At 45.6% G+C, this 27,896-nt stretch overlaps 1 protein-coding gene across 1 annotated transcript; it reads left to right on the forward strand.

The window, feature by feature from the left end:
• Positions 1-27,808, forward strand: LOC310807149 (metal transporter CNNM4). Its single transcript, XM_083673473.1, has 7 exons — positions 1-1,425; positions 9,285-9,428; positions 9,650-9,784; positions 10,100-10,269; positions 17,721-17,817; positions 22,778-22,962; positions 23,460-27,808. The coding sequence occupies exons 1-7, from the start codon at positions 30-32 to the stop codon at positions 23,706-23,708; spliced, it is 2,376 nt and encodes a 791-aa protein (XP_083529599.1). The 5' UTR covers positions 1-29; the 3' UTR covers positions 23,709-27,808.
• Positions 27,809-27,896: the final 88 nt, after the last annotated feature.

The raw sequence follows: 27,896 nt of genomic DNA on the forward strand, positions 1-27,896 counted from the left end.
GCTCCCAGATCGCAGAGAGTGAAACAAACATGGCGACAGGCTGGAGCTGGCAGGGGTATACGCTAACTTTAATCGTTTTCTTAGGGTGCACAGTGGGGGGACGAGCCGAGACAGGGGTCGCGGAGACCGGTAGCAGCACCCGGATCTTCGGCATGCGGCTGGAGAGGAGCGACAGGCCGGCCACGACGACTGACGACGGGGTCATCCAGGTAACTGAGGAGAGTAACATCTTCCTCAGGTTCTACGGGCTGCAGATTCTTCCTGACACCTCGGCACGGATCAAGTTCACGGACCAGGAACCGGGGGATGATGGCGAGGCATACAGTTTCCCTTTTAACAAGACTTGCTCCGAGTACACTAAAGATATCGTTATTAGGGGTGGCATGAACGTCAGCAATCATGGTACATCAGGGGTGCTCAGCCTGAAGATCAAGCCGCTTCGCAAGAACGAGCCACAGAAGCAGTACGGATTGTGCGTCAGGGACAGCCAGGATGGCAAGTGGTACCTGTTGGGGGAGGAGGACGGGAGGTTGCGGGTGGTGGAGGAGAAAAAGCCCATGATGCCTATGTGGGTCCAGATCATCCTCATCGGCTTCCTCCTGATCCTGTCGGGGATGTTCAGTGGGCTCAACCTGGGTCTCATGGCCCTGGACCCGATGGAGCTCCGCATAGTTCAGAGCTGCGGCACAGACAAGGAGAAGAATTACGCACGCAAAATCGAGCCCATTCGGAGGAAAGGGAACTACCTGTTGTGTTCGCTGCTTCTAGGTAACGTGCTGGTCAACACGACTCTCACCATCCTTCTGGACGACCTCATCGGCTCTGGATTGGGCGCGGTGGTCGCCTCCACAATCGGTATTGTCATATTCGGTGAAATAGTGCCCCAGGCGCTCTGCTCTCGCCACGGGTTGGCAGTGGGAGCCAACACCATTATGGTGACCAAATTATTCATGCTACTGACTTTCCCTCTGTCCTGGCCCATAAGCAAGCTGCTGGACTGCGTCCTGGGCCAGGAAATTGGCACCGTCTACAACCGAGAGAAGCTTGTGGGGATGCTCAGAGTAACCGAGCCTTATAACGACCTGGTCAAAGAGGAGCTCAACATGATCCAAGGCGCGCTAGAACTAAGGACCAAGACTGTGGAAGATGTCATGACACAGATAGGTAACTGCTTCATGATCCACAGCGACACGATCCTGGACTTCAACACCATGTCTGAGATCATGGAGAGCGGCTACACTCGCATTCCAGTGTTCGAAGATGAGCGCTCGAACATTGTGGATATTCTGTACGTCAAAGACCTGGCTTTCGTGGACCCCGACGACTGCACGACGCTGAAGACCATCACCAAGTTTTACAACCACCCGGTCCACTTTGTGTTCCACGACACCAAGCTGGATTCGATGCTGGAGGAGTTCAAAAAAGGTTTGTTTGGAATTGGGAAGGTAGTGAGTTTAAATGTGTGGGGGGTGATTTTGTTTGCGCAATACCTTGCAGAGGAAATATGTAGACATAACAGTTATGGAGGAGAAAATACTTTCACTGCAGAGTCATTCTTGTTGGCTGTTGGCTGCCAGACAGACAGGTATGATAGATAGTAAGTTGACTTCAAACTTCAGAAAGGATTCATAAGGGCTTTTGACTCAATAGGTTAGGTGCTGTCTGCCACCTTAGTAAGTTATGATTGTAGACTTGTTCACAGTCTGTCTTATCAGTGTGTATGAAAGCTGGAGATACAGCTTGGCCTGTATCCATAGTGAGCTGACTTGATATGTCAGAAACAGGGTTTGTGTGTTTGTTTGTTCAATGACAGTTGGCTGTACACACATACACGAAATCAACTGATGCGCCCTGGCAGTTGCCACATACTGTAGAAGTATTTGTGGCCATCAATCATGTTTTCTCTCACTCAGTTTCGAGTTTGATTAACTGTATTGATTTTGGTGCTTGGGTTGTCTCACACTTCAATCATCTGGCTTGTCTGCCTCTCCACACACACAGCTAATCAACTTCTCAGACAGACAGAGGGAAAGACAGTGTTTATCTGTTCTGTCTCTGGCTCTCTTTTCCCCTCTCTCACACACACACACACACGCACGCACACGCATACACACACACACACAGGTGCACGCGCTCCCTCGGGGGGGGTGTTTTTCTCATCCTCTCCCAGGCATTCATCCAGTGTCAAGGTCACAGACAGTCGCCGATAGCTGCCCTTTCTCTCATTCGCACACACACACACGCACGCTGTGTGTTTGTGTCTCAGCGTAGACAGGAACGGGGGGGGATTTTACTCATGTTATTGCATTTGTCCTCCGCTTGTTATCAGGACCATGACTTATCCCATTGTGTGTAGACTCCTACCATGTTTCCATTCATCTGGAATTAGACTGTGCAGTGTTCTAATCCTCATTGGATTTTTCCCTTTAACAATGTACACAGATAAAGTGTGCATTTGTTTCCCTACTGTATGCTAATGTAGCCTCGCGTAATGGGATTCAGTACAGTTGCAGTAAATGCCATTATATCAGTGTCTAGCATAAGCAGATTTTCTGGAATGTCTCCTCAGTCTGCTCTTGCAGGGCCCCTTGAGATTTGGCTGTGAAAAGGGTTTTCACATAATCTCAATTGGCTTGGCTGCTGTGGATATGAGCAGGGTTGCCATGAGTCGCAATCCTTCTACTGTAGTACAGAGTAGAGACACACACACACACATACATACATACATACATACACACACACACAAACCAACACAAACACTCAAAGTCATAGACAATCCTCTTAACCCCACGGCTTGGCATTGGGAGTTGTGGAGTACAGTACACAGTACACACACACACACACACACACACACACACACACTTGACATTGATTACACTACTATAAGAAGTGCATTAGCATTCAGAAATCACTCCACTACAAGCAATCACACCCCCAAAAAACACACACGCGCACACACATCAGTAGTGTTTATTGATGGACTGAGTGAGCACTGTTTGTGTAGTGTGGGTCCCATGTCAGTCAATTGTGCATTGATTGCAACACGCCTGACTCCCAAGCCGGTATGCATGTGGCGTTCCATTCCCTGCCATTACCCTTGGCACCTGTTGCTAAGGCAGGCACCCAACATGGTCTGTCACCACCATTGTGCGCTATGATGCCCCCCTGCCGTCCTATCCTCTTGGTCTGTTCTGAGGAATCTAGGGTCTAGGCTAATGCAATGAGACCGCACCATTCCATTCTAGGGAGTGTGATGACAGGATCAAGGGCCCAATACATTAGTGCATAGAATTAAGGAAGAAGTATGGTTAGGGTCAAGTCAATTGTCTACAGTAATGGACACACATCTGACCTTTGAAAAATGGCCTTCTTATTTGAGGGTAAAACTATCATAACCAAAAGGTACATCACATCTAAATCATTAAGCCATCTGAACCCCCAAAAACGAACCCAATAAACAAGAGGCCTGGATAAAATGGAAAATGTTTTGAAAATACTATTCCCCCCCCCAGCTGTGTGGTTTGTTTGCCAGTTTTAATCTATAGATTGTCTTGGCCTGGGTCCTGGGCCTTGTATATCTATGCTGGCAGATATCTAGCCACCCCACCCTGTCCTCTGGCTGTTGTTAAGGACCTCGCCGTGTGTGTCACAGTTAAACAGCCGTTTGCTCCATTCTCTACCAAGCCCAGCCCAATGTTCTTCATTGTCTGTTTATGTGTGATACTTATGATGGCATTTTAGCCTAACCCTTTAGGGACGATCTTGCTGTCGCATGCTTTCTCGTTCATATTTTTACATTACTTGTGAATGACTGTTTTGGTGTCTGAAAGTTGACTGAATGATATCTTGTCTTGTCATCTTCTTACTCTATCTCCGGCTGTTTCCCCCATCCCTCTCTCTAATCTTCTAATCTTAAACAATCCACTGCGTCATGCTTCCTCATTAGGTGCACTCTGACCACTCAGAAGTACAGACAGTACTGTCTATACTAGCACCCTCACCTGTGCTAGGGCTGGGTTTGGGCCCCTCCTGGCAGATTCAGTATATATATATATATATATATATATATATATATATATATATATATATATATATATATATATATAGCTAACAGACATATATATATATATGTATTACACACACACACACACACCTCTAACTGTCAAAGGTTGCCCAATCTCCTGGCTGATAAGGGCAGGCTCGTCACAGGGCACGGCTTTGTGTGTGTGTGTGTGTGTGTGTGTGTGTGTGTATGTGCGTGTGTGCGTTTGTTGTCTGTTAGCTAAGGCAACGCCACAATATGTCTCTCTCTCCAACAGCTGGATAGAGAGAGAACTGATGTGTTCCTCACTAAGGCGTTTTCTCTGTAAGCTAACTGCTTGCCAAGGTTTTGGACTGATCTACTCTGTGTGTTTTGTGTTTCTATTTTTACAAGACAGACCCCTCAGGTGTTTTGCTGAGTCATTTTGAGAGTCTTCAAATAGCTTGGACACACACACACACACACACACACACACACACACACAGATTGCACGTGTGGATAGTCAGCTGACTTCCCGTGTCTTTTGGACTGTGGGGTTTTTTTGCACACTAAACACAAGCACACTTTCAAAATCTCTCTCTCTCTCTCTCTCTCTCTCTCTCTCTCATGCTGACAGTGCAGTTGCAATCCACTCAGCTCCTTCATAGGCTGCCCTGAGGTGTGTGTTGTGCAGGGTTAGGCCTTAGTGTTACTAAAGCAAGTGTGTCAACATGTCAACACTTTCTTGCATGATTGTACCCATGTTATCAGGTAGAAATCTCAGCCCAGCAGAAATGGCTTGTCTCCCTGCATTACCACAGAGGTTTGTCAGTCCGTTTCAAACCAGGTTTGTTTTGACACACTTCAAACTGAATAAGCAGCCTTGTAAGCAGTAGCAGCCTTAATAAAGTAAATACTAGCTTTTAATAAGGCTAGCTGACAGAAAGTCTCTCAAATCTCTCAAAATCTCTCAAAGTCTCTCAAATCTTTGAGGGGATTTCAGACTTGGTCCCCCTGGACCTGCCGGACAACTGCCACTGGAACAGCAGGTTGGCAGAGCCGGCCTTAATCCCCTGTAGGTTCAGAAGTACAGTAGACAGGCCTAACTTTGCACAACACACACACACACACACACACACACACACACACAGCAAAGACACATACAGAGCAAAGACACCCAATGGTGGTGATGATAATAACTAATTACCATCTAATGGTCTGTGGTTTCTGTTGGGATCAGTAACATTGTGACACTAAGATTGTTGATGTGACTGAACAGGTCAAGAGGTTAAGAGCATTCGGACAAACGACACCCAACAACTGGAGCTCAATGAGGTCAAATTTCCATTGAGTCAAAGACTGAAGTGGGATCCAGAGTTTCAATTGAAAATGACTAATATGTGGCCTGTGGTGGTCCAGTGATCTAGCACCATAGCCTACACACACACACACACACACAGGTTTGAAACACTTAGGCCTTAACCTGCAACACACACACACACACACAGTTTTGTAACTTTAAACCATGTGCATTGATTTTCACTCTCTATTAGTATGTCACTTGTGTGACAGGGCACTCAGAAATACTGTGAATGGAGGTTGGGTGTTTCCCTACAGGAAGATCAGCAGGGCCTAAAGGGGGGAAATGAACTGACACAACCCTCAGAGATGGATGAAACACTAACTATTACAGGAGGAGACAGAAACGATGAGTGTGTGTGTGGGCGTGCGTGTGTTTAGGCCTGTGTTTGTTGTTGTGTGCGACCCGTTGGTGTCGATATGTTTGTGTATGTCGCCTATCTGCTTCTTTCCCAGGCAAACTCACAGGCTACTCCCCCTCATCTGTAGTCAGTGATGATGATGATGATGACGACGATGGTGGTAAACTGTCATTATCTATCTGTGAGCATTTCGAAACGGCCCATATGAGGTAACGGTTCTCTGTGTGTGTGTGTGTGTGTGTGTGTGTGTGTGTGTGTGTGTGTGTGTGTGAGATGAGACACAGTGGGAAATACTGCACAGGTTCGTCACTGCCAGCTTCCTGAGACATGGCAACATCCTCTCAGCTCCTTGCAAGTCTGGCCTGGCTGACCGTCACCACATCTGGTGTCTCTCGTCTGACTCAAGTGGTCTGACTAACATTTTGGATGGTTTGTTTGGGACTCCTCTGTACAAAGTCTTGGCCTAGGCTAAACCCTTTGTCATGAGGCCTTGAAGTGGCAAATTGATGGCAAAGGCCTCTATACTATATTTGATAACACCACTTTAGAATTGTTTATCTCTAGTACAGTTAAAGTGATGCGTGGCCATGATATTTGCTTAATGTTGCTGTCTTTCCGCTATAAAGGTCTTCTAGCAGAAGGTTCCTTCCCTTGGTTACTTCCCTTGGTGAAAGAGAGTTCAGTTGTTTAGGCTGCCTGGCTGGAGTGATGAAAGTGTCCGTCCTTGTGCTGCTGATGTTTCTGTTCTGTTTTGTGTAGTTCTGTTTTCTCAAGTTCCCGATCTTTGTTCTCCTTTTTACCGTTTGCAGGATCTTTTTGTTTAAATTATGATTTTCTAGACATGTTCTAAGTATGTGTGTGTGTTTACACAATGCCTGTGCGTGCCTGATGTTACCAACCTGGGTGGCGGTGTTTCAGGACAAACACCTTTTCCTTTGTACCCAAAACAACAGACAGGGGGAATGTGGGATAGCGTGGGATTGGTTCACTCTCTGACTGAGATGGCCACACTAGGCGACATGCCACCTTTGTTGGGATGTAGGGCAAATTGGTTTGGTCAGGTTTGTAAGACCAGAGCAAACCACCGGACTAGACACTGGCATCCAATCCTTTTTTACGTTTTTTTTAAGGAGCGGGTCAGTCCCACGGTCCCCATTAGTGTCACAGTGTTACTGATTTCTCCTTTGTCTGTGTGTGCCTGTGTGTGTGTGTGTATGTGTGTGTGCCTGTGTATGTGTGTGTGTGTGTGCCTGTGTGTATGTGTGTGTGCCTGTGTGTATGTGTGTGTGCCTGTGTGTATGTGTGTGTGCCTGTGTGTGTGTGCCTGTGTGTGTGTGTGTGTGTGTCTGTGTGTGTGTGTGTGTGTGTGTGTGTGCCTGTGTGTGTGTGTGTGTGTGTGTGCCTGTGTGTGTGTGCCTGTGTGTGTGTGCCTGTGTGTGTGTGCCTGTGTGTGTGTGCCTGTGTGTGTGTGCCTGTGTGTGTGTGTCTGTGTGTGTGTGCCTGTGTGTGTGTGCCTGTGTGTGTGTGCCTGTGTGTGTGTGGGTCGATACAGGCGATTCCGGTGATTGCGGTAAGCGAGTCCCCCTGTGGTTTGACTTCCTCCGGTTCAGTGATGTGTTGACTGGGCTCCACAGGGACTGAAGGAGGTTAGGGTAGTCCAGGGATGCTGTCTACATAGAGAGAGGCTCCACTTCTCTTTCTCTTGTTCTCTGATCTCTTGTCTGTCTCTAAGCCTTTTATTATCTCATAGTGGCCATTAGAAACGTCTACATCCCCAACACCCAACTCCACATCTCCATTATAGGCTTCCATTAAACGCGAACCATGACCTGTTGTCATCTGACACTGTTCAAGAGTATTTTCAGCAACATTTTCATTCAAGAGAGGTCAACAATGAGTGCACTATGTATCATTAGAGGGTTTCAAGTTCGTTAAGTTTAACATGGTCACAATACACAGTACAATAGGTTAGATTGAGCGAGTCAACCTGGAGGCAATGAGTGTGTTACACACACACACACACACACACTCACACTCACACTCACACTCACACACAGACTCAATACGTACAGCCACAAGCCCCTCTTGGGGAATGACATCACGGACTTCCAAAGTCAGTTAAGCTTGAAGATTTCCTGTAACTCACTCTCATCTAGGCTATTTCTGTGGACAAAGCCAAGGCAAAGACGCGAGGCATCTGTAGAATGCCAATGTGGAATGCTGCCAAGGGCACCTGCCATTACCCGGCGGGCACCAAGGACACACTTTTTTAGAACACGTCTCTGTCCGTGACTGACCCGCCCACCCCCCTTCTCCATTGCTCTGTTTGAGATGCAGAAGCTGGTGGAACTGGTTTAGTGCAGTGACCTGACGCGATCCTTCCTGTTCTCTTCCCCTCATACCCTCTTCTTTTTCTTTTTTCATTATTTACTCCCTTCTTTCATCTTATTTGACTTTTCTCTCATCTCTGTCGGATGATGACGAAGATTGTGTGTGTGTGTGTGTGTGTGTTCTGAATGTGTGTGTGTTCTGTATGTGTGCCTGTGCAGCCATTGTAGAGCAGATGCTATTTCAGATGCTAGCTCCACCCTCCCCCCTTCTATTTTTAGGAATTGAATTGTCTCTTCTTCTTTCCTGATCCTCCGGTATATGCAAATCCAATTGCTTCATGGTGGTGTGCGTGCGTACCTGAGTGTGTGTTAGAGAGAGGGAGGGGGGGGCAGTAGCCTACACCTTTTAGATAGCGTGTGAGTGCCCCATTCCCGCAATATCATTTATTATTGATACGGAGGCTACAATATTTGCTAACTATGCATCTCTATGGGCCTGATTGTTCAGAAAGGCGAGCTAAGATAAACATGGCCCCCTCTGATAATTGTGAGGTGAAGAGGTCATTAACTCACTCCTGCCTGGGTGTTGACAGGGCGTGTCTGTTTGTGGTACAGTTACTGATCGCTGGTCATGGCCAAAGTCCAGCCACAGCTTTAATGACCGATACACATTAACATGTTGTTTACAATGCTAGCACAGCACAGCGATAAATGATGTGCCAATGTTCATGCTCACTTTCAAAAGTGAAGAACATGGTCTCTATCTACTGGACTGGGCATGTAGTGGAATTTATGGTCCAAAAAGGGGATGGTCGGGTTTTGTTGTTGCAGTTAAAGGCCCTTAGTAAAAGCAAGAGCTTGCAGTCTTTGTCGTACATTTCGTAATAGAAGTCTTTGAGCCTTTTTTGCAGAAAATGTATGACTAAATCCATACAGTTCACATTTAAAAGAGTAGCCTCATCTTGGAGGTATGGACAACTCTATTTGTGTGTAAACTTTATATGTTACTAAATTGGTGATGTGCAGCAACTGTAGATATTGCCCAGTAAATATGTTAATATGATGTTATATATGGTATAATGGTACACAGTAAGGACTGAATCCCGACAGAGTTAGTGTGCTAAACTCAGACATCTTAACTCTGATTAATAGAGTGTGTGTTCTCTCTCTCTTTCTTTCTTTCTCCTTCCCTCCTTCCCTCCCTCCCTCCAGGTAAGTCCCATCTGGCCATCGTACAGAAGGTGAACAACGAGGGGGAAGGAGATCCCTTCTACGAGGTCGTGGGATTGGTCACCTTAGAGGATGTTATCGAGGAGATAATCAAATCAGAGATCCTGGACGAGTCTGACCTCTACAGTGAGTCAAGTCGCTTATATAATATAGCTTATACATATACATACGTTTATTACAGTCACTACAGTGGTTATTGAATATGGCATACAACTTATTTAATCCATTCTGTTTATTGAATAAAGTGATGGAGTGACTTATCTAAATGCAATCTAACCTGCCTGAATGCTAACAGAGCCCATATTGTGTGTGTGTGTGCGCGCGCCCGTGTGTGTGTGTGTGTCCAGCCGATAACCACCAAAGGAAAAAAGTGGCGCCCAACAAGAACAAGAGAGATTTCTCCGCCTTCAAACACGAGAGCGAATCAAAAGTCAAGATCTCGCCTCAGCTGTTACTGGCTGCTCACCGCTTCCTGGCAACAGGTGAGGAAGTAGGCCTCCACACAACCACACTCAAAACACACACACACACACACACACACACACACAGGCACACCTCTATCTCATATGCACTAATATCTACGCAATGGAACAGTGTTACAACATGTCTGGCCCTGCAAGTCCACTCCCGTCTGGCTTCAGCTCTCTCTTTGTCACCCCCCCCCCCCCCCCCCATAACAGTGAATACATCACTCCTTGACACGTCACTTCATCACTGGAGACAAGCAAATCACTGTCTGTGTTACATTTTTAATGCTTGTATAATTCTAAAAGGCTTTTATCATTTGGGCCCTCCAGAGGTGAGTCTGTTCAGCCCATCCCAGATCTCCGACAAGGTTCTGCTGCGGATCCTGAGACACCCGGACGTGATCCAGGATATCAAGTTCAACGACAACGACAAACGTTCCCCACAACACTACGTCTACCAGAGAGGCAAGGCTGTGGACTACTTCATACTCATACTGCAGGTAAGACCTCTCACAGCTGTCTGTCTGTCTGTGCCTGTCTGTGCCTGTCTGTCTGTGCCTGTCTGTCCACGTCTATCTGTCTGTTGGCAATGGGTAGAGCCCCCTGTCTGTCTGTGCCTGCTTGTCTGTCTGTGCATGCCTGCCTGTGTCTTTCTGTCTCTCTATCTCTCCTATCTCTCCCTCCCTCCCTCCCTCACTCTCTCTCCATTGTGTGTATATTCTCTGAAACTGAAAAGTCATAGTTTCCTTCCTCTATTTTGACAGCGCTGATTAGGGCAGAGCAACACAGTCTGACAGCCTGCGTTTAAGCTGCAACCTGCAACAGATGGCAGCGTTCTGTCCCAACTCCACAGGGGTCAGAGAAGAGCTTGGCATGCTATTTCTTATCGCAGCCCGTATTTAAAGATACAATACGTGACTTCTGTCATGAATTGTTTACAGCAAATTCGGAAACTTGAATGTTGACTGTCCGGTTGATGACACAGCGTTAATCGGTGTTGTCATTAGACCACACAGTCCTTCTTTTGAGGCTAACAAACTGTTGCTGAAGAAGCTGTTGCTCATGGGTGTGAGGAGGCATGCGCCTGTATGCCCCGTCAAGTCATTTCCTGACCTTGGTCCTTTCTCAGTTAGATACTCAGGGTTCTACCCAGGATTTTTGAACAAGGTGGAGCTGGATTGCATTACCGAAACGTTTATTTGCGTTCATTCGTGTCAAAATGCGCTCAAAATACCGCTAAAACGCTTCATTGGCGATCAAAGATAGTTACTCGTCGTTACTAATAGCAATTATTACTAGTCATTACTTAAATATCAGTTTCATTTGCTCTGAAATGTTGACATAAAACCGAATGCCCAGCCGATTGGAGTTGAGTCACAACATCAACAGTCAGGGAGGCTAAGTCAGGCTAGGACTTCTAAAGCCTACAACTACACAAGGAGATTTAGAGAGAGACTTTGAGGTTGGAGAAAACCGGCTTTGGCCTCACGCTAGGCTGCTCAGGGTTAACACCCTCCCTCCCACACACACACACAGTGTTACATTCCCCCAAAACCAACACCTGAAAAGTGGTCGCTCAAAATAAAGGGAATTAACACAAAAACACATTGAAACACACAATCAAACAATAGAAAGGGGTCCTAAAGGGGTTCTGAAAGGCGTTCATGGGGATGCCCACTGACGTAGGGTTCCTAAAAGGCATCCATCATGGACGCCCACTCAATTTGTCACACATAAGGGGCAAACTTAAAGAAATGGGTATGGAGTAACTGAGATGTCTTGTCTTTGAAACCAAACCGAACACAGGGAAAAGCAACATTCAAACGTAGCAGGAGGTCACCAGACGTGTTATCCACCCAGCAGCTTGACCTTCACCTGAGTCTTAAATAAGCTGAGCAGGTCTTAATTACACCAGCTGGGCAAACGGCACAGCTGAAACCCATACGGACTAATGAGGTGCCTCGACCTGTGGGTGTGTGGGTGTGGGTGTGGGTGTGGGTGTGGGTGTGTGTGTGTGTGTGTGTGTGTATATACACACACACACACACACACACACACACATATATATATATATATATACAGGCTCATTGTCAAGCATCAAATGGAATCAGGGCGTATCAAACACACCATTTGTCCATTCCTACCATGCATTACAGTACCATGCATTACAATGAACCTCTCCTCCGATGTCTCCCTCCACCAGCCTCCCCTGATATGCATTTTGCATGTGGTGATGCTGTGCCAGCCACAGGGCTTGATCTCACAAGAGAGAGAGAGAGGGGACTCAGGGTGGGGGGGGCAGGATGACTCCAGCTGCCACTGCAGTCTGGGGTCGGGGGGGGCAGGGGGTGGCACTGGAGCACCCTGAGGGAAGGTGTGCTGATGAGGGGGGGGGGGGGAGAGGAGGGGAGGTGGAGGGGTGTTACAGGGGAGAGGAGTTGGGTGGGGAGGGTAAGGGAGGAGAGGAGGGGAGGGAAGGGAGTAAGGGAGAAGAGTAGGAGAGAGGCGATGGAGTCAGAGAGTGACAGAGTGAGTTCAAATGGAAGGAGAGAAGGAAGGAGAGGTTGTGAAGGAGAGGTTGTGGGAGGAGAAGGGACAGTGTGAAGGTCGAGTGAGAGGTATGATGTAGGAGAGGACAGACTGGGAGAGGAGAGGCTGGGAGAGGAGAGGCTGGGAGAGGAGAGACAAGAGGTAAGGAAGAAGAAAGTGGAGTGAACAGCCGTGACCTTGGAGAAAGAAAGAGAGAGGGAGAGACAGAAAGAGAGACACATCGGTTCTCGAGGGGCACTAATTGATGCCTGTTACATAATTCGGGGAAGGGCAGGAGAGAGGGGAGCCATCACCATGCTGTCAGTCAGCTGTGCATCAATACACTAGCGAATACCACCCCACCCCTCGGCCCCACTCTGTGTACACAAACTGTAAACACAGGACACACACACTGAATATGCTCTCTTTGTGCCCACTCTATACACCCTGTGTACACACACACACACACACACACACACTGTAGAAACACATTACACACATATGCCTATTGTGGAAAATAACAACTCATTCTCTCAGCATACACACACACACAAACTGTGTGTGTTTTCCCATAAGTCGGTTATGTCATTACCGTCCCCAAACAGTCATTAGCCAGGGCCAATAAGCCAGGGATCATTAAGCTCAGCAGGCCCACCCACCCCTCCTTCATCTTTATGGTCTATAGCCAGTGGGAGGCATGGTATAGGAGACCCCACACCTGGAATAATCCATAGAGCTGTGTTGGGGGTGGGGGGAGACTAGGCACTGTAAACATCAATAATAGTGTATGGAATGGGAATTTTCCATTGCACATATGCTGATAGTTTCTGAACAGAGATGGAACGAGTAGAAGAGAGAGGTGTGTGTGTGTGTGTGTGTGTGTGTGTGTGTGTGTGTGTGTGTGTGTGTGTGTGTGTGTGTGTGTGTGTGTGTGTTAATGCGATTAATATGTGGGAGGCTGGCTCAGACAGCCATGGGAAATAGGACCCTGCTCAGATAATTCATTGTCCGCCCCAATTTTCATTCCACTCCTATTATAGCAACGTGTGTGTGTGCGCGCGCTCATTGTCCTTCCTGGTACTGACCATTACTATAGGTTTGTGTTTATTCTTTGTTTGTTTGTTTGTTTGTTTGTTTGTTTGTCTGGGATGTAGTGATGGTGTGTGAGGTTCCCAGACCAGGAATGGACACGAGCAGTCATCTCTGTTGCCAGAGCATCATCGGAAAAATATTCTCATCATCAGACAAATATTTGTCCCTTCGTGTGACTTGGAAGGGAGAGGACGAGTGGGTTGGAGAGAGAGAGAGAGGAGGGGGAGTGATTATAGATGGGAAGATAAGGCCTGTGTACTTTTGTGTGTGTGTGTGTGTGTGTGTGTGTGAGAGTGAAACCTAAACAATTCCCAATTGTGTATGTGTAACTTAAACTTTACTTTCCATGGAATTGTATAATTGATGTTGATGATGACTCGTTAATGTTTCTCTGGAATCATTATTTTATTTTTTTAGGGTCTGTGTGCATGTGCGCGAACGCCTGCGTGTGTGTGTGTGTGTGTGTCTGTGTGCTCTGTAGAGACAAAACGGCTCCTCTGTAGCTAGCCATATTAGTCACATGATGAGCAGCTGTATGCACAGTCATTCGGGAAGGCAGCCCCATTCAAATATGTCATCCATTAATTCTTATTCTCTGATTGTATTACAGTTAAGATGGCTCACCATGGACTGAGTCACAGCTTTACCAGTTTCAATCAGTAAAGGCAGTTGGAAAACCGTGAACACACACACGGGTCATTCCATGAATAAGATGGCCTTGTTATGCAAGAATTGTTATGCAGTCTTATATGTGTAGTTACAGGAATGAAAATCAAAATAAGCAAAATAGGTCCATTGGTTTATTTCAATGTGCCCCTTTCCCCTATTGTTTTCAATGGGAATGTTGTACGTTCCTCAACCACTGCAACACATTTTTTAAGGTAAAACGGCATTGGGTGAACACGGGCCCTTTAAAAAAAAAACATTCACTCTTGAACTTAATGTAGTCTCGTGTAACCATACCTCCAAATCACATTGTTCTTACACCTCTTTTGGAGGTCTGGAGAATTTAATATTAGCCGTTCTGGCTGGTTCAGTTGTATTGAACTTGACGGAGCAATGGCAGAATGCAAGAAAAAGATTGAAAAAGATTGTTGACAATGTCATGAATCTGGAGTCTAGAATGACGTAACAGTGCAGACACCAAACATATTACTTTCCTCCTGGTGAGCACCAACAATTTCCTCACTTTAACTATTGTTGCATCACATGGGTTGCATCACAACCCTAACCCTAACCCTAACCCATGGGTTATCACACAACCCTAACCCTAACCCTAACCCATGGGTTATCACACAACCCTAACCCTAACCCATGGGTTATCACACAAGCCTGCTTGTTAAAGATTTGCATTCATAAAACCCTGAAACCCATTAATAAAAACCAGAATCAGGTGATGCCAGGCAAAAATGTCAAGAGTTATTTCTGTTTGTGTGCCCATGAGAACTGCTTTCACTGCGTAACATAAGGAGACAGGAAATGTTACGCAGTTACAATGTAATTTCAAGAGGCACACATAACGATACAGCAAAAAGCAAGGTCCAGGATTATTGCAGGGTTCAAGATTACGGTGTCATTTAAACGTTTAACGCTAAATATACATTAGAAAGATGAGTAATACTCTCATACTAAACACTTACAGAAAAATATGTATAATTTTATTTCACACGATTTTTGATAAATCTGTGAAGACACCAAGCATAAGAAAGCATTAAGCATATGTTTCCAAATCTATTCATACATTTTCTTAGACTATGTTTCCCCCATATGTCTTGATGTCATTACAACCAATAATGTGTCTTGTCATTGTCACTGGCATGTTAAGAGGACTCCAAAGATGTCCACAACAAGAATCCTCACTGGCACCCTTATTTATGGTAACACAGAAACACACACACACACACACACACACACACACACACACACACACACACACACACACTCCTTTTAGTGTTTGGTTGCAAGCTGGGCCCCGAGTGAATGGGTTATAACTTATTAACAAACCTGACAGTGACTGCTGTGATCCCCACAGTGGCTCCAGGGGGCTTAGTACACACACACACACACACACACACACACACACACACACACATAGGAAGGAAGGAAGGATAGATGCATTATACAAACATTAGAACAAGGCCTAGCACAAGGTTCCTATCTTTTCAGAGTTCAGTTTGTGGCACAGGTTTGCTCTTCTTGTTGATGATTCATTCTTAAAGGCCTGGACTTTGCCCAAGACCCATCTAGACATAGATACCATAACTAACAGTGGAGAATCTGGTCACTGAAATCATGTTCAAGTTGAACTTTAACCCAATGTCAAACTGCCTACTGATGTTCTTTTGTAATGGTGATGAGAAAGTACTTCATTCTATTAAAGGGATAGTTCACTATTTGACACCTTATAGTCAGATGGTTGATTACGTTAAGTACGTTAAGTCAGTGCGTGCAAAGTGTAACCATCCTTTTGAGGCTGACTAATGGTTTGCACCTTCCAGTGCTTTCTTTCTTTTTAAAGGAGTACCAAACTATTGATTTTGGTAAGCCGAAGTTTTGGACAATGTCTCTGATTTTTTTTTTCTTTTCCAGATTGTTCAGCCTTGTAATGGCTTCCTTGACTTTTATTGACACCTCTTTGGTCCTCATGTTGACAGACAACAATAGCAGACTCCAAAGCAAATACAAAGCCTAGAATCAAGCCAAGACAGCTCTCTTATCCCTGCACAAATAATACGACAGAACACACCTGATTAATCAGAAACACACAATTGTCGATTACAATTGTCCCATTCCCTGAAATAGGGGGACTGTATGTATATAAAAAGGGTTGTTGTTTCTCGCAATTATTACGCAGGGCACTGTCTACAGTATATGCTGTAAGCTTTTATCCAAAGCAACCTACAGTACAGTCATTGCATACATGTTTCTCTTGATGTTATGTGTGGACATGTATTGTATTGTAGCCTACTGGCCTATACTTTATCTAATGCACTTTATATTCAGGTTAATCAATATGAGCAGATGCCCCAAAGGTGCTGTTGTCAGGGGACGTTATGTACTAAAAGTGTGTGTGTGTGTGTGTGTGTGTGTGTGTGTGTGTGTGTGTGTGTGTGTGTGTGTGTGTGTGTGTGTGTGTGTGTGTGTGTGTGTGTGTGTGTTGTCGGCACAGACCATTGTGAGAGGTGATGGATGTGTGGACCTCGAAAAACAGGTCAGACTAGAACAACACCCAGCGTTGCACCTTTCACTCTTTCTTTTCCCCTCTCTCTCCCATGTCCCTCCCTTTCTTTGCTATTCTTTTCCTCCTTGCCCCACTCCTCCCTTAATTTAAACATAGCCCGCATGGTGTTGAAAGGTGTAAATCGTTGTGTGTTTGAGGGAGGTTTGACAGGGCTATGATCTGGTAGCCTCTTGGGTTTGTAACATCATGTGGTTTCTCTATTGGTTTAGACAGGGTAGCGGTGGTAGCCTAATTGTGGCATGCGGTGAATGCCACACTAGGTTAGCAGATGCTATTAGCTTAAGCCTACATGCTATATTGTTATTTGTATGTTAGGTGAAGCATGGTGTGGTCGGCATGGTTATATAGGGAGGCAGGATACATGCGCACACCTCACTCCTATGAGCATGTGTTGCATCTCTCTCTTTCGTTCTTTCTTTCTTTCTTAATCCCCCTATCTTAATCTCACCCCCCCCTCTCTTTCTATAACTCTCTCCTTCACACCCTCCTCTGACAACCTCTTTCCCTGTCTTCCTCTGCCCCCTTCCCTCTCTCTGTGTAGATTCCAGGGCTAATGTTGTGAGTGGAGACTGGTGATAGGGGGATAGGTGGGGGGCGGGGTGCTGCAGGGATGGATTAACTGTCCTGTGTTGTTGCTGCAGTTCACACATTCCTGACCCGCAGCGTCCTGGCTCAGCCTGCCCCCTGAATCAACACAGAGGCCTCCTTAACCCCCTCTCACTGTCCCCTCTTTCTCTCCCTCATCCCTCCATCTCTCTCTCTCTCTCTCCCTGTCAGTCTGTCCATCTGTTCACACTGGCCAAAAAACCATGGAGTACCCCCCCACTCTGATTCAACACTGGGGCCTCCTTACCTCACTCACTGTCCATCTCTTCGTCATCCCTCCATCCATACCACTGTCCCTCCAGCATGTCACTTAACAGAGTTGCATCCATAATCTCACTCAGTGGCTTTGAGTGACCCAGTCACTAATTCTAGTTGTAGTTGTAGTTGTAGTTCTAGTTGATGATGATGATGACAATGACGGTGATGTTGATGTTGTTGTTGTTTTGTCACTAACTGGTGGGTTATGTTGCCTGTATCTTTCAGGGGCGAGTCGAGGTGGAGGCAGGCAACGAGAACATGAAGTTTGAGACGGGACCTTTCTCCTTCTATGGGGTCATGGCCCTGAGTGCCCCAACATTAGGTGAGTCCTCCTTTTGTGTTCTGTCCGTTCCTGTCCTCCTCTCCTCTCTCACTCTCTTCTCTCTTGCGATCGATATGAATGTCAGTTATCAGGAGTAAGTAGTCTTGAAATACTTTTCACAGTTGTATTATGAACACTTCCCATGATGTTTTCAATAGGTAATTAAGAACTAGTTTTATGCTGCTATTTAGTTATACAGCTCAACTAAAGAAAGGGGTAATGCTATTGTTTCTAGGTTTTGTTTGTTAGGTATGCTTTGTTAACACTCCCTCGGCTAGGCTGAATGTTATTGTAGATACATACTGTATCTACCCTAGTATTAGACACCTTTGGAGGGAAACTGCAGTGAAAATGTTGCTTCTGACACCTGGTGGCCAGAGGTTATAACAACATGACCAGAAAAGCTTTTTGCCTTCCGTATTGTTTTCAGTATGTCATTAGTGAATCTGGAGTTCAACCTGGAATAAATAGTTTTTCAACAACAATGTTATCAATTGTCTGTTCAATTGAAAATATACATGTAGTGTAACTTCAATCAAATCAAATATAGATTTGTTGGTATGACCCAAAGCATGTACTTTACTACATATTTCCTGGCGCGTGACAATCTATATATAGAGGCCCCATTGTCATCAGTTGCCTTACTCATATGACCCTCACACAGTCTGTGTTCAGATGCCCCACTGCTTCCCCCCCTCCTCCTGCCCTCCCTTCCTCCCCTCCCTTCCCCTTCTGCCCTCATTGACCTGCCCTTGAAGGTCTGAGAAGGTTGGGTAACTTACGAAATAGGACTCTAGTTATTCATTCTGTTTACAATGGAACACACTCCCTTATGTCTTACTTACTACTGAGTAAAAGGCTTGGTGGGGGTAGCATGTGTCTCACCCCTGTCCTATAGTATGCTTTGTCATATTTGAGTCAGGAGTCAACAAGGCATGAGTCAGGGTGGGGTGAGTGAGTTCAGGAATTGGAACACATCAATGGTTTCTCAAAGCTCTTTCTCCTGACGTGCGTGCGCGCGTGCGTGTGTGCGCCTGTATGTGTGTGTATGTGTGTGTATGTGTGCGTGTGTGTGCCTGTGTGCGTGTGTGTGTGCCTGTGTGCGTGTGCCTGTGCGTGTGTGTGCGTGCGCGTGTGTATGTCTGTGTGTGTGTGTCTCTCTCTCTCTCTGTCCTGCCTCTCACTTTCTTTTACCCTCTTCACTGATGGTTGTCTCTCACTCACTGGTCCGTCTCTATTAGCCTCCGACTGTCAGCTTGCTGTCGTTCTGTGAGTTTGTCTCAGTTCTATCTCTCTTTCTCTCTCTCTGTTTTTACTCTTTTCCTCCCTCTCTTCTTTCCACGGCCCAACTCTCAGGCGAGCAGCTCCCCCTCCCAGGTACTTGGAGAGTGAGAGAGAAGGATTTCTCTTCCTCCTTCCATTTTTTTCTTTCACTTGTCCACTCTCCCCTCACTCCTGTGTCCAATGCATGCACATTTATGATTTTTGTCAAGGGGAAAGTTACGCTGAATGTACATTATCCTAAATGATGTTGTTTACTCAAAAATGCTCTGGCTCTCTCTTGCTCTCTCTCTCTTTCACTCTTTTCTGTCATCACTTGCTCCCCTCTCTTTGTATCTCTTTCCACTCCTCTCCTCTCCTCTCCTCTCCTCTCCTCTTGTCTTCTCTTCTCTTCTCTTCTCCTCTCCTCTCCTCTCCTGTCTTCTCTTCTCTTCTCTTCTCCTCTCCTCTCCTCTCCTGCCTTCTCCTCTCCTCACCCTCTCCCCTCCCCACCCTACCCTGGCGCTTCCTCTCTCTCTCTCTCAGTGACGTCATCTCGTCCTCGCCACCTCTCTCTAAAGAGGTTCTCTCTGTTCTCTCGGTTGCCAGGTAACCTCCGGCATGTCTGGGCTCTTAACCCCACGGTGGGGGGGGCGGGGGGGGCGGGGGGGGGGTGCTTAACACCACTGATCTAGATCATTTTTAGATCATACAGTATTCCATTTTAGATCTCAATGTAGATTTGTTTGTTTATAGATCATTGTTTTTTTAGGTCATGTACGATGAAGATGTTTAACACCCAGGAGGAGAAGGATCCCATTCTGTCCACTCACCTCCATCGTTCGTCCTAATAGTCTAATGTGGCTTGACCTCCTCAATAGTCTTACATGGTTTCCTTCACTTCCCTGGTTCTGGACTGGGTGGGTGAAAGGGTAAAGGACACCACGTTGACTTCACCCAGCCTTGTCTTTTCAGATCAGTGCAGATGAAGGGAAGGAGACAAGGAAGCCAGCTAGACTATTGAGATGCACCCTATGATTCCCAGTGGAGAAATTCATGAGTACTTAATCAATTCATTGATATTCACTCATGAATTCATTGACATGTATTATGTAATAATAACAATATGTTATATAGATATACAGTGCCCTCCATGAGCATTTTGTCTTTTTTTTTTTGCTCTATACTCCAACAGTTTGGATTTGAAATCAAACAATTACTATGAGGTTAAAGCAGAGATTCTCAGCTTTAATTCAACCTTTTCCTTTTCTCTGATTGTTTTCCCCCATTTAGAAATTACAACCCTTTTATACATAGTCCCCCCCCCTATTTCAGGGCACCAAAAGTATTGGAAAATTGGTTTGACAGGTGTTTCTGGTTAGTCAGGTGTGTTCGGTCACATCATTTGTGCAGGCATAAGAGAGCCGTCAATGTCTAGTATTGATTCTATTTGCTTTTGGTGTCTGCTATTGGTGTCTGTCAACATGATGACTAAAGAGGTATACAGTCGAACTAAAAGAAGACTAAATGCTTCCTCTTTGCAGGTCTTATATACAGTGCATGCCATAAGTATTGGATCTTTAGTATATTTCTTGATCCAGTGCTATAGCAACAGCTTGGTTCTAATCTTTGCAAAACTGGGATATACACTCACCGGCCACTTTATGAGGTACACCTTGCTAGTACTGGGTTGGACCCCCTTTTGTCGCCCATCTGCTTCAAGGTTCGACGTGTTGTGCGTTCAGAGATGGTCTTCTGCATAGCTTGGTTGTAACGAGTGGTTATTTACCATGCCATGTTCAAAGTCACTTAAATCACCTTTCTTCCCCATTCTGATGCTCGGTTTGAACTTCAGCAGGTCGTCTTGACCATGTCTACATGCCTAAATGCATTAAGTTACTGCCATGTGATTGGCTGATTAGATATTTGCGTTACAGAGCAGTTGAACAGGTGTACCTAATAAAGTGGCCGGTGAGTGTCGGAACAAGAATCGAGTAGTGTTAACTCTAATTTACACTCCAGAGCCGAACAGAGCTGATCCGAGCTGTACTGGACTGGCCAGGTTACACATCCACCGTATTTGCTGAAACAGTGCGGGAAAGAGACAATGTGAAGGGAAAATATCTGAGCCAGCAGTTTGGCTCGGGTCGGCCCAGTATTGTGTAAAGCCCCTTAGTGTAACTAGACCAGCAGACTCTCTCACACACTCCACTGCACCTCTCAATAGTAAGTAGCACTAATTCCTATCAATGCCCATTTCTAAAACAAACCCCCGCCCCAAAGGCTTTATGGATCTGAAAGATAAGGATAGGTATTGGCAGTGTGGTGTTGAAGCTGTACTGTACCTAGCCCCCCCAGTCGGCTAGGTGATGGATGGGCCACCATTTTGTAATACCTTTCCGATTTCTTTCAAGTTCACAAGAGGTGCCCTTGGGAGAGCGGAAGGCGCTTGGCTTTGATTTGGAATTAGGCTCATTATTCACCCGTCACGTGATGGGTGGATAATGGGCCTAATTCCAAATGAAAGCCAAGAGCCTTCCACTCTCCCTCGGGTACGCCTAATGGGATTCTAACTCACGCTAACAATGCTCCAACTAGGATAGAATGCAGCCTTTTTACCCCGCTGTTCAACGACACTGTTGGCCTCAAGTCACAACAACCCAAGATGAAGTTGTAGCCGATGACTCACTGAGGCCCCCTAGTGCAGGACTCGCTCTGTTGCACCAGAAGAGAATGTAGTCTCTCAGCGCCACCGTCTGGTAACATCTGGTATTGCGCGTGTGGAGTGCAGTGGCAAGTTCTTCATATGGGTGGTATGGCTCTGACCATGGAGTTTGCACATGCATGCTAAGACTGGCCCTGCCCTCTCTCTCTACCATTTGTCCCAGACAGCAGGCGGATCCTCTGCCTCCTACTGGCTGATTGCCCGGCAGGTCGTCAGTTGTTTGGCTCTGATTGGCTGATGATCACACCGCACCGCATCCTCATCACTGCACTGTCACAACACGCGCGTTCCGAACACACACACACACACACACACACACACACACACACACACACACACACACCATGCTAATCATGCAGCACATGCAATTCAGTGTGGATGGATGAGGATGATTGATTCATGATTGTAGAGATCAGTGATGAAGGAGATATAACTCGTCACCAAGGTTACATTAGTACCTGCGCTACCTGGTTAGTAGGGACACAAATTGAGGTGTGCGTGTGCGTGCGTGCGTGTGTGTGTGTGCTAAGTAGCAGGCTTAACTCTTCTTAACACTTTTCTGAGGCTCCCTCACAGGGCAGAGATATGCAGTGGATATCGGTGTTTGTTTGTTTGTCCATTTTTCAGTCCATCTCTCTCCATGCCATTGACAAGCCCATTATTGCACTATTCTGCATCTTACCCTTGTGCTTTTTTCATTGTGTCCCTGTATTCACATTCACAGATTAACCATCTTGTTACTGTTTGTGTGTGCGTGTGTGCGTGTCGTGCATGTGTTTTTTGTTTCATATCCGTGTGTATGTCATCTGTCCGCCATTAAAGTTGCCTAGGTGTGTGTGTGTGTCTGCATTATGTCTGAAGTGCGTGTGTGTGTGTATGTGTGTGTGTGCGTGTGTGCGTGCGTGCGTGTGTGGTTCACGGATGACCTTTCCCCATGCTACTTACTAACAATGCGTGTGTGTGTGTGTCTTCCAGAGTTCCGTTCCCCGTCCCACCTCAGCGGGTTGAATCGCACAGCGTCCCTTAGCGGTGCGGACCGCTCCGAGACCATGTCTGTGTCTGTGAGTGGCAGCAACAGCCAGCTCAACAGTGTCGTCTCCTCCCCAACATACACCCCCGACTTCTACGTACGCGCTCTCACAGACCTGCAGTTTGTCAAGGTACGGACCGGTCTGTTCAGACACTCTGCCCGGCACGTACAGCGTAGTGATACTGACGTCATTTAGGACGCACAGATCTGGAAACTAGAGTTTCCGCTTTAGCTTTTGTTTTTGTCTAGAGTCGTGTAAAGTCTCCGATTTTCAGTTCCTCTTTTCACGTCTCCCATGTTCTCTTCCTTACCTCTCTCTCTCTCTCTCTCTCTCTCTCTCTCTCTCTCCCCCCTCCCTCTCTCTCTCCCCCCCCCCCCTCTCTCTCTCTCTCTCACCCCCTCTCCCTGTCAATCAATAAAATTTTAATCAAATGTAAATGCTTCCTCTTTCCAGTACTTATGGCAGCCACTGAATTTGTAGTATAGCAGTTTTTATAAAATACAATTTGTCACAAAGTGCTTAACAACATGATCAATACAAACAATAAAATAATATAAACAAAAAATACCATATGAACTAACATTTTCTCTCCCTCTCCCTCCATCTCTCCCCCTCCCTCTCCTCAGATCACGAGGGCCCAGTACCAGAACGGCCTGATGGCGTCTCGTCTGGACAGCACCCCCCAGTCCCCGGAGAGTGGTCACCCCCGCCTGGAGCAGGACACCAGCACCCCTGGCACCACCAGCCCCCCGGAGCCCACCCCCACCCCTGAGAACGGGCCAGATGAGACCACCTCCCTCCTCAGCGAACAGAACTGCCGCCCCCAGTCCCCCCGCACAGGCAACCACCACAGCCAGTCGGAGGGCAGCATTTGACACACACACTCACACACACACATACACACACACACACACACACACACACACACACACACACACATACACTGACACAAAGTTGGGGCCAAAGAGACAGAGGAATCGGTGTGTGTGTGTGTAGAGATTCACACACACACAGACACACACACACACACAACCTGGTCTAACAGCAGGGTCCAAAGAGACAGAACAGGCCACACACACATACTGTATGTATATATGCAACGATAAACACACACACACACACACCCACTCTTGCGGATATGAAACTGTCTTGAGGAACTGGCCCCCTTCCAAAGTCAACTTGCGCCTATAGAGAGACTTGTGGTTGGACATGTGGTCCTCAAATAGCTCCCCTTATACCCCTCACCACCCCCAACCTAATTCTCCAGCAAGGGAGGGTGTGTGTGTGTCTGTGTGTGTCTGTGTGTGTCTGTGTGTGTGCCTGTGTCTCTCTCTCTCTCTCTCTCTCTCTCTCTCTCTTGTGTGTCTCACGTGCTAATGACTGTGTGTTGGATAATTGCCAAGTGTGTGCGTGTCAGTTCTGGACAGAAACCAAAGGACATGACGGTTGATTCATTGTAATGGGAGAGAGGTGTGTCTATTTGGTGATGCGGCTTATTCTGAATAAGGCAAAGAATGGAATGAGGGAGACTGGCTACGGAAGTAGTTTTTATACAGATTGATAGACATTTATTTTCTCACTTTTATATTAAAAAGGTTCTTCCATGTGTTTCATTCAGATCTGGTCAGAGAGAGGCTGCAACTGCAAATGCCTTTTAGAAAGAAATATACATTTAGCTCATTACTGGGAAATACTTTTTGTTTTTGTTTGGTGGTAGTGTCTTCAGAATCTTCTCAGTGAGTTTGTGTGAGTGCATGCATACGTTCGAGTGTGTTTGCCTGTGTGCGTGTGCGTGTGTGTGCCTGTGTGTGTGTGTGCGCATGTCTCCCCCCCCCCCCCCCCTTGCTGCTGTCTCCCCACCTGCTCTGTCACCACAGTCAAGCCACACAACTCAGGGAGACTCAAACAGATAGAAGCACCACCATCGACAACAACAACATACCGCATGTGTAGCAATCATCACTACCCCAACCCTGTTATACCCACGTCATCTATACAGCTGAAGACAAAGACCAACCATATCAACGCATGTCAAAGAGAAAAAAAATGTTATATGTAATGCTATTTTGAAAGAGAAAAAAGTATATTTATTATTCCATGTATGCTGAGAAAGCACACATCTGTTGGTTTGCGTCTGTGGATTTTCACGCCAATATAGTATACAGTATAGTACATCCTTGAGAGATCCTTGTGATCACTATGGTGAATGACTTCTTAATGGAGGAGGCCTAGTCTAGAGGCTATTTTATTTGACAAAGATTCAACAGTAATAGACAACCAGTATGTCATGTGATTAAGACAATCAATGATTATGAATGTGGGAAATGTGTAGGGTGTGTTACTACAGCCGTGGCCCAATAGTCTCAGATATAGTCTCCTCTTCTGCCTCCTTTCCTAGTCTCCTTCCTTACCCTCATGAGCTTTGTGATCTGACACGTCATGGCGGGTGATAGTCATATAGTTGAAGTTTGTATATCCATCAGTGATCATGCACGAGAGGAGACAAGGAGAGGGGATTATTTGAGCCTCGTTTGGACACAGCCTAAAAGAGGGGACAATAAGATGATTGAGGTAGGTATGTGATGAAGGGGGTGTGGAGGCCCTGGGTGTTATTTATTTTGCATAAAGATACAAGTTGTATATTTTTTAGAATTTTTTTGTTGTTGCATTATTGTAAATTCTTTTGTCTGTGTTTTATAATCTTGACGTTTTCAGTGAGAATTGTCTTTTATCACAAGATTCCTTTTAATCAAGCGGTTTAACGTGTTAATACAGAGAGAGGATGAAGAGACACCCAGTCCAACGCATAGAGAACCCACTTTTCCTCAGATCCAACCCACCTACTCAGTCCCAAACCTCAGTATTTCTATAGCCAATCACATAGATAGATTATGCCTTTGGATCCAATACCAGGCTTCTGCTTTACAGATGCATATGTACTAGAGGGGATCATGTTATTCAGAAGGACTGGAAAACAAACACAAAAACATCAGGTTGTGGAGTTGTTGGACCTGAAAACTGATCTAGGGTCTGTTGTGTGCTTTCCCCCCTAATAGATAAGGTTCAGAGATGGGAGAGGTTAAGCTGGTCTTAGATCAGTGCCTAGGATCAGCACAGGTTTCACGATTTATAAGGCTAACTATTAGTTGACATCCACAATGTGACAGGTTTATAATGGGATATTCTCCAGACCTGTCCAGCATGTGTTCTGTGATGTAATGGCTTATTGAGTAACACTGTGAAGTTGTAATTGACCCTTGTAGTTAGGATTCAAATGAACATTGTCGTAAGGAGGGTAACAAATGATCACACCAACCCCTTAATGTTTTAAACTGGGTGTCTTTGTGCTGGACTGTTAGGTTGATCATTGACCTCTGCTGAAACAGCTGTTGATATTGATCATGGAACCAAAACTGGACTCCTGCTTTCCTGAAGGGGAGTGATCAAGCACTTTTTTCTATGACTGTTTTTCTTTTTTTGATGGGATGCGGTGTAGTAATGAATCCAAAGAATGAGGAATACATTCTGACTTATTTTTCCTTTTTTTTAAATAAATTGGAATGATGCAGGTTATGGTATGTTTAACTATGTGTTTAACGGCAAATGTGAGAGAGGTCAAGGCACAGGGGACTGTACGATGAACTGCATCCTTCCTGATGTAGGAAGGAGACTCTTCTCAAAGCCAGAATCGCTTTTAAGAGATGCTATTTCCATTGTGTTGCTGTTAAATGACATTGACGGTGTGAAGCTAATCTGAACGCGGCTGAAATGTGATCATGAATGAGTTTCTCTGGTGTATTTTATTCATGGGAAATCCAAAATGATAGCTATGGAATCAGTGCTCTTGTCAGGAGAACTAGAAGTATTCTTGAACGATAGTTAGATAGGTGTAATGTCTGATGTGGCCTGTTCAACCGACAACAACAAAAAAGTGAGGACGGCAACATTGATGATGTCATGAGTTTCAGTACATTGTACAGGCCGATGTGGGTGAGGCCTCACACTGCCTTAAAAACACACTTGGCTTAATCCTGGTACCCCCCAACCCCCTCCCCCCCTATGAACCCCTTCACTGACGAGGTGAACACCCCCCTTAAAGTTAGAGTGGTACTGCCCAATTCACCTTTAGTGAGTTGTTATGGGTCATATCAGGTGGAATTTCATGGGGGAATGTACATCCCTGGGTATTTTGTCTCAATTAAATCACTACAGGTTTAGTTCCTATACAATGTCATCTGTAGAAGTCCTTTCTGCATTTCCAATGGGCCCCAACGTTGTATTCTAAGGTTAGGCTTAATAACTTGCATACATAAGCACTTTAGAAAAGGAAGGCAGAATTCCCGATGTAGTCACAAATTGCCATCGTTTCCGCCTCAGTTGCTGTGTTGTAATACTGTTATCCACCATGGCTTTCTGGCCTCAGCCTCGCCTTTTATGTACTCTTGGCTTTACACAACAGTATTGTTCCCTGTCATGTGATGCATGTAGTCTGTCACTCCCAATGCATCTTCCTTCACACTCCCATCAGTAAATAATGTGCATTAGAACTACACCTACACTTCCATTTCCCTTTAGAGAGCTGAATACAGTTGATTTTTTGTTTTTGTATCTGGTTCTGTAGAGATCGCTATATGTCCATACGTCCCTCCCGTCCCCCCAGTGTACAGGGTTTGGGTTCAGTATGTGTGTGTTGAGTCTCTGGTCGGTTCTATTTGTACCTCAGAACACTGTGTCAGTAATCGTGGTAAGCAATCTTTTTTTTTTTTTATGGTAATAATTTGCTTTTGTTTTTGGGAGCAGAGCCGATGGAGTGACTTCGGAATTGGGTATAAAAATGTATAGTCCTCCATTGTCTCTGGCATGCTTTAACTTAAAAAGAATGTGTAAATACTGTTTTATAATTACTGTCTTAACAAGTTTTGAAGATGAAGAAAGTTATTAATAAACCCGAGATATATTTCTCTATGAAAATCTTTGCCTTTGTCCTGATTCTTTTTTTTCCTGGGAGAAATCTGAATTAACCATTTATTTTATTTTATTTTATAACATAAACAAGAAACAAC

Source organism: Argentina silus, assembly GCF_951799395.1.
Source record: "Argentina silus genome assembly, chromosome: 7".
In the NCBI taxonomy this organism is placed as follows: domain Eukaryota; kingdom Metazoa; phylum Chordata; class Actinopteri; order Argentiniformes; family Argentinidae; genus Argentina; species Argentina silus.